The 12,541-nt window shown below is 51.9% G+C and overlaps 1 protein-coding gene across 1 annotated transcript; it reads left to right on the top strand.

Moving 5' to 3' along the window:
* Positions 1-3,473: 3,473 nt before the first annotated feature.
* Positions 3,474-11,438, top strand: GRPEL1 (GrpE like 1, mitochondrial). The gene is made up of 4 exons (XM_045789524.2): positions 3,474-3,583; positions 6,162-6,324; positions 7,520-7,601; positions 10,233-11,438. The coding sequence occupies exons 1-4, from the start codon at positions 3,483-3,485 to the stop codon at positions 10,577-10,579; spliced, it is 693 nt and encodes a 230-aa protein (XP_045645480.2). The 5' UTR covers positions 3,474-3,482; the 3' UTR covers positions 10,580-11,438.
* Positions 11,439-12,541: the final 1,103 nt, after the last annotated feature.

The following is a 12,541-nucleotide window of genomic DNA, read 5'->3' as shown; positions in this document are numbered from 1 at the left end:
GGGAGCAAGACTTATGATTAATTCATTCCATGTGCTCAGATCCAAAACACGACCCAATAAAGCCAATAAAGGCATGCCCACCTCTCGGGATTATCCGGTGGCTTAGGGCCCTCTGGGCCTCACAGCAGCAGGTGCCAGAAGGCTGGGCTCCTGGCGGGCTCCTTCAGGTTGCTGGTGGAGTCCAGTTCCTGGCAACAGCAGGTCAGAGATCTTCATTTCCTTGCTGACCATCAGCTGAGGGCCGCACTCTTCTCCCAGAGGCCGCACACAGCATTCTCTTTCAGACGACCCTTCCATCTCCAAAGAAGCAGTGGCCATCGACATGTTCTCACACTTTGAAGCTCTCTGATGCCACTCACCAAGGTCAAGCCCACCGGAAAATCTCCATGAAGGCCAACTGGCTTGGCCAGTTCCCTTCAGAGCAGCACTGGGCTTTGTGTTGGACTGGATGGGTATCTTGGAGCCCATCTTTAGAATTCTGTCTACCACACCCATTATGCCTTTTTTTTTTTTTTTTCGGAGAGAGGGAGAGGGAGAGAGAAAGTAGGAGAAGGGCAGAGGGAGAAGGAGAGAGAGAATCTTAAGCAGATTCCACACTCAGTGAGGAGGCCAATGCAGGGCACGATCGCACAACCCTGAGATCATGACCTGAGCTGAAATCAAGAGTCAGACGTTTAACTGACTGAGCCACCCAGGTGCCCCTCCCATTTTTTTAATTGGCTTATTTCAGAGTTGGATTAAAGGAGGAAAATCCATGTCCCTGCTGAGGGAACAATAATAATGACAACAATGCAGTTTGTGGCGGCAGACAACACTCTGGGTGGACGGATTCATGTTCTGGCTCCACCTCTGACCGTCACGTGGAAGTGGAGATCAGTGGAGGAAAATATGCAAAAGCTCTCCCTTCTTCTGCCTTCGTAACCTTGAACAAGTCACCTAACCTGGCTGGGCTCTGTCCCTTCATCACCGTATTGAGTGCTGATCCAAAAGGACATCTGCCCAGAGCCTGGCACCCACCAGCACATGGCCCACATGCTGTTGAGCCATCTGCACAACCGTCACCTGAGGACACCTTCTTAAATGTCATCCCCTCCTTGTTGGGGGTACCATGCGCTGTTCAGCTTACTTTTCCCGCATCCCTGCCTGGGCCACCCATGCCCTTGGCTAAAAGCGAGTGCTGTGGGCTGATCCAGGAGCCTTCCCATACAAGCAGCTTCCTCTTCACGTGGAGAAGACTTGCACTGAGTTGATGAAGACCTCAGTGAACTAACCACCTGAGCAGGCTCCCAAGAGCAGTGGCAAAATGACACTTTGGTATGTGACGCACCAGCAGTTTTTTGGAGCAGTCCCAAGGTTGCCACTAGGTGGCAGCACAGGCAGATCCCTGCTCAGAGAGATTGCAAGGGGTAGGACACAGATCCAGGGTATGGCTTCCTGGCAAGCCTGGACCAACTGGAGGTTCAGTGCCCCTAGTGTGGCACTGCATTGTGACAACCATGCTTGTCTCTGTCTCGTGACCCAGTGGCTATTACTCTCTGTTATTCGTCCTCATACTGCACTGTAAGCTATTTGGGATGCCCATCTGATCTCCTCTGAGCCCAAAGGAGTTAGGGAATATTTTTTTTAAACTTCACAATAAATATGATCCCAGTTTTTGGGCGCCTGGGCGGCTCAGTTGGTTAAGCGTCTCCCTTTGGCTCAGGTCATGATCCCAGGGTCCTGGGATCGAGCCCTGCCTCACATCGGGCTCCCTGCTCAGCAGGGAGCCTGTTTCTCCCTCTCCCTCTGCCGCTCCCCCTGCTTGGGTGTGCTCTCTCTCAAATAAAAAAATAAAAAACCTTTAAAAAAATATATGATCCCTGTTCTACAGGTGAGCAGATCAAGGATTGTGGCTTGACCAATGTCACAGCCAGTGAGAAACATGACATTGTGTTACATTTTATTACAGAGCATTTCAAATATACAAAAGAGGCATTGTAACTTGGATGGTATTCACCATCCAGCCTAACCATTATCAACACTTTGTCACTGAGTTTCTCCTATCCTTGTTTTTTTTTTACAAGAGTATTTATAAAGCAAATTCCAAACACTGTGGCAATGTAAATACTTCTGTTTGCATCTCTAAACAAGTGGGGCATTTTGACCTAACCACCACCAGGCCATTCACTCTCCCTAGAGTGTCAACAACTCCTTAATAATACTGTTTATAATCAAATTTCCCCTCACCGTGTCACAAACGTCTTTTGTACAGTTGGATTGTTCTATCATGATCCAATAAGGTCCACATCCATTTAATTATGTCTTTTAAGCTTTAATTGTCAAATAGTCCTACTTCCTTTCTTTTTCTCCAGCCCCTTAATAAATAAACTGGGTCATTTTCCCACAGAACACCCCACATTCTGGATTTGGCTGTTTGCCTCCCCCTGCAGGTGTCACAGACTCTGGGACAGTGTAGATGTTCGTTCAACATTACCAGTACTTTCAATGAGAGCAAAGAATAGAGATTTGGTCCTCACAAACGTGACGTGCAGGCAGCCCTCCACCGTGAGGGAGACCACGGGCTCCAGCCTCCCCCTCTTGGCAGACTGGACTGCGGGCCAGGAGTGCTGGAGCAGGAGCCACTTCAGAGCTCCTGGAGGCCCCTGGCTGGAGGGATAGCAGCCAGGGGAGTAAGAAAAGCGGCACCTCCCCTCCCAGCACCTCGCCTTCAGGGCAGGTGATAAAGTAGCAATGGCCTTTGCCAGATTAATGAAAACGTTTGGATATATAAGCTTAAGCTGTGTCCCCAAATAATCCTAAGTGCTCTTCTCATCGTCACGATTTGTGTTTTATTCTGAGAGAAGTGAAGCTGAGAAGCCAGCATCCGCCCGTGTTTCCATCCATTCTCCAGCGTCCACGCGGACACATCTGACCCCTGGATTCCGGCACCTGCTCTAACAGGGCTCCAGGACAGCGCCGGGCCCCCCCCTCCGTCCCCACCGTGGACGGGGCCCGGCAAACGGCGTCCGACAGCGCCGGGCGTCCAGGGAGCCCGCAACACCCCACGACGAACAACCTGCTAGCCGAACCACTCCCAGAGCGACCCGCGGTGGAAGCGCGGAAGGATCGGTCAGACGCAAGTCTCGCGGGAGGAGCGCCGCACTTCCGGCGCCCCGCCCCCCTACGCTTCTTCCCCATTGGTTCTACCCTGGACCGCGCCCCGCCCGCGAGCTCCTCCTCCCACGTTTCCCTTCACCTTTCACCTCCTCACCTTCTGAGCCTCCGGAGGCCTCAGACCCCGCCCACCAGGAGGGGAAGCGCGAGGTGGGGGCGTGGCGAGAGAGGGCTCTGAAGCGGCCCACAATTATTGGTTACTATTGTCTGTCCATCAGAGGAGAAGCGGTTACGGACTGGCTGAAGGGAAATGGTTGGGCGGAGAAGGAGGCACAGAGTCTGCGCGAGTGGCAACGCCCCCGAGGGGGGCGGGTCGGCTGTCTCCGCGCATGCCCGGTGCGTGCGCAGTGCCGGCGGCGGCGGTAGTCATGGCGGCTAGGTGTGTGAGGCTCGTGCGGCACAGCCTCCCGGCTTTGGCGCTGTCTCTCAGGTAAGGGGCGCCCGGCCGCCTGTGGCTGAAGAAGGACGCTGTCCTCAGTGCGGCTTCTATTCAGGCCGAGGCCGCACCGCGGACTCTTCGCGGCTCCGACCCGGGAGAGGGTCGTCGTGGGCCCGCGGTTCGCCGACGCGGCGCGTGGACCCCCCGCCCGGGGCCTGCCCCTCGGCCGGAGCTGACCGGCCCCGCATACTGGCCCCACGCGCGCTCGCGCCCGGGACCCGGCGGCCCGTCTACCGCCAGGTCGCGCGCGGCAGCAGGCGCGCGTGCCTGGGCAGCGCCAGGCCGGGTCCGCGGGGCCCTCGGGCTCGTTCCCCTCGGCCCCGGTTCCTTCCCGCGTGTCAGGTCCGAAGCCGGCGAAACCCGTCCCGCCGCGAGAGCGGGATTTAGGTAGACCAGTGCAGTGCGTCCACGGGGAGGCTCGCAGGAGTCCGGGCCCTCACCGCGTTTGTTAATCTGCGGCCTCTGCTGTTGCAAGGTCCTAGCTCATAAGGTAATTTGGCAAGTCTTTAGCATCTCCTTTGCTGAGGGAACGGCTCAGAACCAAAGTACTTACTGGAGGAGCTGCTCTGGGCCAAACATTGGATAGAAGCTGGGCGGAGCCAGAGCTGGACTTTCCTTGAAGGAGCTTGCTCACGTGGACGGGGAGACCCGGCGGGTGGGGCGAGGATCACCTACAACGGGAGGGGATTACGATGTGATTGCTAGTCTCGTAAATTATATAAAACGAAATATGGGAACAAAGAGCAGTGACCACCCGATTCCCTGAGGGAAAAGGTTTTTTCTTTTTTTGCTCACATAGCTTGTGGTTTTCTATCTGAATTAATTGCCAGGAAGGCGATTACCAAGGTAGCATTAATTTCAGCCCTTGAGAACTAGTTTATTGTGGAAAGGGGCTCTTAGGGGGGAGTCAGAGCTGAGTCGCAGTCATAATTCTTCTCCGATTCAGTCTCCCTCTCTGACTCCGCCCTGTTGTGTCCCCTACCACACTGCTCCCAGCCCCTCTGTGGGCTGAGCCACAGGAATAGGTCTGTGGAAAGGCTGTGACCATCACACCCAGGGATCAGCACAGCTGAGAAATAAGACAGGCCTCACAACAACATACTCAGTTGTTAGGCTGTTAGCTTTTTTAAATCACAGAAATAAAATATGATAGAAAGGTTACCGCACTCCTCAGACTAATGGATCCTTCCCCTCTTCTCCAGGCCTTAGACACAGGTATACATACACAGGATTTCTGGTTTGTCCTTACAGAAAGGGCTTCATGTTTTGCCTGTTTCTCTAAATTGCATTTCTTACCACGTAGTACACCTGTAGTATATCCCAGAGGTGAGAGTTTGACATTCTTTTTCGCAGCCCCAGACTATTCCAGATTGTGGAAGTGACAGTGTATTCAGCAGTGTCCCCCGCTTGTTGCTGTACGGTGCTGCCATAAACATCCTTATACACATATTCTGTGTACTGATAGCTTCCTCTTCTTCGAGGCAGTTTCCTTTAATCTCGGAAGAAAATCGCCTGTAGTTTATTTTCAGATTGAAATGTGGTGCAATTAAGAGCTCTTAGAAGAAATCTGAGTTTTTTGTTTTTTTTTTTTTAAGATTTTATTTATTTATTCAACAGAGATAGAGACAGCCAGCGAGAGACAGAACACAAGCAGGGGGAGTGGGAGAGGAAGAAGCAGGCTCATAGCAGAGGAGCTTGATGTGGGGCTCGATCCCATAACGCCGGGATCACACCCTGAGCCGAAGGCAGACGCTTAACTGCTGTGCCACCCAGGCGCCCCAGAAATCTGAGTTTTAAGCTTGGAGGAGAAATTGGTCCTGGTGAAGAAGCCTGAGTTTAAGACCATTCTGTCATTCATTAATAACTTTATGACCTTGGGCTTATCACTTAACCTTTTTCATGTGGGGATCAGACTGGATAATGTCTTGAGTCACTTCCAGTTTTAGGTCTGGAGCTCTTCGTCCCTCTATATATCCCCTGCTTTCCTACCTCCAGTGCTGACTCCTTATGTATAACTCTTATCTATCCTTCAGAGCCCCTCTGTTCAAAGCTTTTCATGGTCTTCCATTTCCCCAAAGCTAGAAACGTTCTACTCTGAGTCTCCTAAAGCACAGTTTCTCTTTTATCACTTTTAAACCCAAAATTATAGTACTTTGTCTGTAGATGTCTTTTTTGACAGTAAGTACCCTAAGGGCAGGATCTCTGCCTAGTCCATCCTTGTCATCAACATCAGTACTGGAGCTCACCTCTAATAGTAGCTACTCCATCAATATGTGATGGGTCTGGATGACCATATCTCAGAAGGAGGTGTTTGGACTGGAAAGAAGAGGTTAGTTCCGTGGCCTTGGTACATTGACGTGCTAGTTTAGACACGTTACAGAAGATTTTATGTAAGTTAGCAGCTTCTGTACGTAATATACCATTTGCCTTTATTAGATCGAAGATAAATTCTTTCTCCCTCACAGGTCAGTAGCAAATAGTTTTAAATGATCTCAGATTTCTAAAATTATACATCTGACTTTTAAGCACAAAGCCCAGTCTTCACTCACAGTGTTGTGGACTTGTTTAGGCCATCTCCTCGGCTGCTGTGCACTGCTATGAAACAGAAGAACAATGGCCAGAACTTGGAAGAGGACGTGGGTCAAAATGAACAGAAGCCAGATACTCCCTCTCCAGAGAAGATACTCCTGGACGAGAAGGTCAAGCTGGAAGAGCAGCTGAAGGAGACTGTGGTAAGGTCACCCAGGCTGTTGTGGGGAAATGTGATCTGTTGAACTCAGGACCTCTGGCCAGATGAGTTTGGTCATTTGTCTGAGAACTACAGTCAGGTCCTGCAGCAAATTCCTGCTGAGGAAGGGACTAGAACTGGAATCCTCTGTGGCACTGGTTCTGTCATGAGAATCATCTTCACATGCTGCACAGATTATGCTGAATTAAGACTTGAGGGGTCTTTCAAGTGAAGAACACTCGCTGTGGCACTTCAGCTGGGTCTGACGGGAAGACAAGGGCTGGGGCCAGGGGTGTGGTTATGTGGTGCTCTCAGAGGGAGGGAGGAGTTTAGTGAACTAGTTAGGAGGACACATTATTACTCTACGGGAAGAGGCATAGGTGGCACAAATCAGGTTAAGATTTAAAAATGATCGTATCAAGCACTGTATGTTGGCTCTGTTCTAACCACCTTACTTACATTAATCCTCACAATACTCTGTGAATAACCGTTAGAGCCTCAACAGAAAGGTCAGGTTACGTTCCCCAGGTGGCTTAGCTACTGAGCGGCAGAGCCCGGGTTTGAGCCTCGGGAGTCTTAACCCTAAACCACTGCACTAGAATCACCTGTAACTGGAGGACAAGGTGAAGGGCAGTGGCCCCGGAGCTAGAAGTGCTTAGGAGATGAGTGGCATGACAGGAAAATTGGTGAGAAATGGAGAGGTCACCAGCATTTGGTGATTGTCACCCAATCAGTGTTGGGATGGGGCCACTGGATCGCAGTTGAAAGACCAGAGGATGGGGTTTTCTCCCCTCAGTGGGCTGGAGGTTCTCCTAAGCCGCTCCTGGAGCTGTGGGCTTTGAGTGCGTCCACCCCAGCCAGCATTCTAGGATTCCCTGAAGTTGGAAATTCTGTCGGAGTGAGCGGTCCGTCCTTGAGGGGCAGTGAGAGCATCAGAACCATGAGAAAGTTTTCCCTCATCCTTGTCCAGCTGGTCACTGGGGGCTACGTGACCCCTTGACCTCTTATTCCTTGGAAATAGTGACACGGATGTAACTTCTTCCTGCTCAGTACGCTGCGCTGCCTGTGGTCGAAGACGGCAGACATCATAACACATGTTACTCGTACCTTGACTTGGAATTTGTTCACATCAGATTTGCTTTCTTAGGAATTCGTTCCATGCTTTATTCATGTACATTTCCTCTTTACCCTTTTTTTAGGAAAAATATAAGCGAGCTTTGGCAGACACCGAGAACTTGAGGCAGAGGAGCCAAAAATTGGTGGAGGAGGCAAAATTATATGGTAACTTTAGACACTATCTGATATTGATCCTAGAAAAATACAGGGCAGGGGAAGGTGGGTGGGGCGCCCGGGGAGTGTGGAACAGCAGGATGCCCCAGGCTGAGGAGGTGGGGAGGCCGCTGGGTGTGTTCCCTCCCGTGGAGAGGAGTCTGCAAGGAGCCAAAGTGGCAGCTGTGACCTGCATTTAGAATTGCAGGGGTGACTCCTTCGGCGAGGAGAGTGTGTGTTGCTCTTCCCCACGCAGACCTCGGTTAGCCTGAGGCCGTCTGAGGCTGCAGGGAGTTCCCGGGGTCAGCCTCACAGGTGGGCGTTCCGTAGCTGCCTCAGAGGTCACACGGGCAGAAGGTCTAAGACGCTGTCTGCATTGTCAGCATTTGGATATTTTTGTCGCCGTCCTTCCCATTTTACATTTGAGATCATTGAGGCTTAAGTGACTTGCCACTCATCACAAAGCTGGGAAGTCACGGTAGCCGTGCGGAGGCCAGTGCTCCCGATGCCGCGGCCGTGCTGGTGTCCGTGACACGGCAGGTATGGTCTGAGTACTAGCGGCACCGTCTGTACAGACCCGCGAGCACCATCCCCCCCACCTTCTGGAAGAACCACCTCAGGCTCACAGTGAGACAATAGGTACTTTGCCCAAGGGACAGATGGCAGGTCCACAGCCAAGTGGAAACCAAGAGCCAGTCTCGTACTGCCACACGCAGCGGATAAGAGGTCTCCTCTTGAAATAGTGCTTATGCCTCTTTCTGGTAATGCTCTTGGTTGGCTTCTGATCTGCCTGGCCTCCAGATGTCTCCAGGGTCCTTCAGGGATTGGGGTTAGGCCTCCTCTCGACATGCTCCCCGGAGACTTGCCCTCCTGCGGGCCTGCACACACGTTCTTTGTGGCTCAGTTCTTCTGAGTTCCAGTCCCATGTGTCCTGTCGTTTACCCAGCCTTTTCACCTGGATGTCTCACGGGTATTTTACATTTTCCCTTTTATCTGTGCTGTTCTTCCTCATTTTAAAACTTAACACTGTGATCTTTCCCGGTGCTTATTTGGGGCAGGAATCTGAAGTTCTTTTCCTGTCGCTTGTCCCACATGCCCCCGTCTCGCGAGCGCTGAGCGGCTGGCCTCCCGTCTGTCCACTTCCGCCTGATCCCAGCCAGCTTTGGCGCTCGCACCGCCACACCCCAGGCCAAAGCGATTTTAAAATACAGCCATTCCTCACTTTACTGTGCTTCACGGATGATGCAGTTTTCACTGATTGAAGGTTTGGCAAATCCTGCATTGAGCAAGTATTTTTTCACCAGCATCTGCTCACTTCGTGTCTCTGTCACATTTCGGCAATTTTCACAGTAGTTCCAACGCTTCATTATTAATGTATTTGCTATGGGCTGTGATCACACCTCGCTGAAAGCTCAAAGGATGGTTAGCATTTTTTAGCAAAATGTATTTTTTTAAGGTATATTTTTTTATACATACTACTGCACGCTTCGTACTACAGTGCAAACATAAGTTTTATACGCACTGAGAAAACAAGAAACTCCTTTGACTCCCTTTACTGAGCTCTTTGCCTTGTCGGGGTGGTCTGCAGCTAGAAGCGCAGCGTCTCCGCCCCGCGCCCCGCACAGTGTGCCCACGCCATCCGCCTGTTGGGCTGCCCCATCTGGAACCTTCAGCTTCTCTGGGTCTGCCTCTTCCCTGTGCATCGGCCGCCCTTCAGTCCTCGAATGTTTGGGTGATTCTTCAGGCCGTGGTTCACAGACCTGTCCTCTGACTGTCCTGTCTAAATGCAGTCCCTTAGTGTGATCTCTCCTCAGCTCTGAGGAGCGCGCCTTCCTGGAGGCGGGATTGTAATCGTGTTTGCACTCGGGTGATTGTTTGATGCCTGTCTCAGACCATACTCTCCATGAGGGCAGACTGTCCCCCAGGAATTGGCACAAGCTTTATCCGTCATAGACACCCATGTTTTTATCAGAAAGGTAGAAAGTTTTCCATTTCATTTTTCCAGCAGGAGGGAGAAGTATTGTGACAAAAGTCGCCCACAGACGCTACCTCCTACAAAGGCGGGGGCGGCAGGGGGTGGGGGTGGGGCTGGTGCCTTTGTGTCCAGGGCCTGGGTGGAAGCAGATGCCCACCTGGGTGCTCCAGTCACCCCTGACTTCCATTCAGCATCTGAGGCATTTTCTTGAAACCACGATTTGATGTAATATACTGCCTCGAATTTAGAGTGACTTTTCTCCTACGTGATTTTGTTAGATTAGGGTTAAGGCTTGGGTGTGTCTTGGCATCTTTGACCCCACCGTGCTGGCGGGGCAGCCCCTCCCTCAGCAGAACGTTCTGGGGGGTGAGGCGTTCTGTTCTGTGGCGACGGCACGGTTCCTTAGCCTGCGGCAGGAACGAGGGGGAGGTGGTTCTGCACCTTGGGAGCAAACCGGCTCTTGTCTAAACCCAGAAGTTGTTTTTTTGGATTTTGTGGGGTTTTTTTTTTTTTTTCATTTTTTTACCACGCCATGGAAACTTGAGGACACGTGAACGGTTTGAAGGGTTCTCGTTCGGGAGTCTGTGCATGAGGCTGGCGGGGTTACAGCTCTCGGGTGCCCCGCCGGCGCTGGGGGTGCACATGATGGTGTCCTTCGCTCCGTTCAGGCATCCAGGGCTTCTGTAAGGACTTGCTGGAGGTCGCGGACATCTTGGAGAAGGCGACGCAGAGCGTCCCAAAGGAGGAGGTTAAAGATGACAACCCTCACCTGAAGAACCTCTACGAGGGGCTCGTAATGACTGAGGTCCAGATCCAGAAGGTGTTCACAAAGCACGGCTTGCTGCGGCTGAACCCCGTGGGGGCCAGGTTCGACCCCTACGAGCATGAGGCCTTGTTCCACACGCCAGTGGAGGGGAAGGAGCCTGGCACGGTGGCGCTGGTCAGCAAAGTGGGGTACAAGCTGCACGGGCGCACCCTGAGGCCCGCCCTGGTGGGGGTGGTGAAGGAGGCTTAGCGGCCTCGCAAGGGCTTCACTGGGTTCTCTGTAATCACTCGCTGTAACTCTTGAAAGGCTGGTTCATCCGCTCTCTGAATACTTCTGACCCTTCCCAGTCCTTGTTGGAAAGCTTTAGTAACCAGTGGCTAAACAGAAAATTAAGCCGGTTGCGCTGACGCGTGAATGAACTTTAATTCGGGAGTCTGTTCGTTGATTTTTAATATACCTTAATCGCTCCACACGCTTAGAGAACAGGCCGGCGGGACACGACTGGACCCTAGAGAGTCTCGAATCACACTCTAGGTGCTCAAAGCCTGGCGACGCCCAAGTACCACAGATGAGTCAGGTGTCTTCGGGAACCCCACTGTTGGGCTGGCTGCCACCCGGGCTCGCCGGGTCCTGCGGCCCACTGTGGCACACGGGGTCCTGCGTGCTCAGCCCGTCCCTTCGTCCAGTGAAGGGAGGGCGAGAGCTTACGCGTGTCCCTCCTGCTCAGAGTAGGTTTCACCGCGCCCTTGCTGAAGAGCATACATGAGTCCATTTATAATTCGTTACCATCTGGCTGCGAAAGTGCCCGACTTCCGGCTTTCTTCCAGAGATGGGAAGTGAGCACATGCATCTGGCCAGGTCTCACCACCTCAGTTTTCCCTGTTACTGAATTTGACAAAAAACCAATCACTTTCGCCCTGTTCATCCATTTGTAGAAATGCTCAGCTCACTAATAGCTAGTTACTGATGATGGCCTGAAGGTATTTTTCCTAGTAAGATGGACTTGCTCAAAATCCAAGGATTGCATGCTTCGTACATTTTAAATGTTAATGTTTAATTTTTAAATTTTATTTAAGAGGATTAAAGCCCTAATATGTTTATTTTCCTACTTTCTGGAAACTATTTTGTGTACTTTGGTGGAAGAGGTCCACCTACACTAAGCATGACTTAGCTTTCCCGTTCTCGGCTCAAATCCTGAAGCCGTGTGCTTGACGCTTACACGCTTACACATGCGCACACATGTCAGCTTCCCCGTGGGAGGGGAGAGGAGGAACCGCGCCTCTGCTGGGGACAGATGTCCCTGCCCACAGCCCTAGGGAGGGGCCTGCACGCACTCAGAGCCGCAGTAAGATCACCCACAGTCTGCACCGCACCGTAGGCCCCTCCAGTCCTCATTCAGAGTCAAGAGAGCATCTGTTACAAACCAGAGGACATCCAGCCTTGCGGTCTGCTGTGGAGAGGTGTTTCTAGGATTGAAGGTCAACGCTGTTAAATTCATCTGTCGCATAAGGTGGGGCAGTTTACTTCGCTTGTAATTTTGAAAGATGTAGGTAGTATTCCCATAATTAAAAATTTATACTATTTCAAAGTATTTTCCTCTTTTCCATTAAGCATGTTAAGTTCCTTGGTCAAAAACTTGCCCCAGAACCGCAGGCAGTGTAGTGCCCTGAGAAAACCCACTGGGGTCAGAGCTCTGCGAGGATCTCGCTTCACCTTCCTGGAACTCCTAAGGCAAAAGCTGCATAAGTAATTTTCAAAGGAATTTCTATGCGTGTGCAGCCCCTCCTCCCTCATCAGCTGGGGCAGGGCCGCCGGGAGGCTGTGGGGGGGGGTGGGGGGCACGGGGACAGGCTGTGACTGACCTGCTGAGTGTTCCCATCCAGGGCCGAGGGTGTGCGGGACTGTGGGCCCGACGCTGTCTGCTTACAAGGGGCCTTCGTGGCCGGGATTTGTGTAAAACACACTTTCCCAGGTGATCTGCCGCTGGCGGGGAAGGAGGGCAGGTGTGAGGGGGCTTCTGCTTAACAGCCAGTTTAACTCCTCCTTTACTTTGGAGGAAAAACTGGTTTGACGCCGAAGTGCTGAGCTCAGATAATGTGTCCCGGGCTTGCTGTCCCCGTCCTCACCATGCAAGGATGCTCACGCTGTTATTTTGAATGGCTGAATTAATTAACCTTTTGAACTCAAAGTGGGTTTAAATTTGGAAAAACC

Source organism: Ursus americanus, chromosome 8, assembly GCF_024610735.1.
Source record: "Ursus americanus isolate L20-20 chromosome 8, mUrsAme1.1.p, whole genome shotgun sequence".
NCBI lineage: Eukaryota > Metazoa > Chordata > Mammalia > Carnivora > Ursidae > Ursus > Ursus americanus.
The sequence above is the reverse complement of the archived record's forward strand: the minus strand, read 5'-3'. Positions and strand labels throughout refer to the sequence as shown.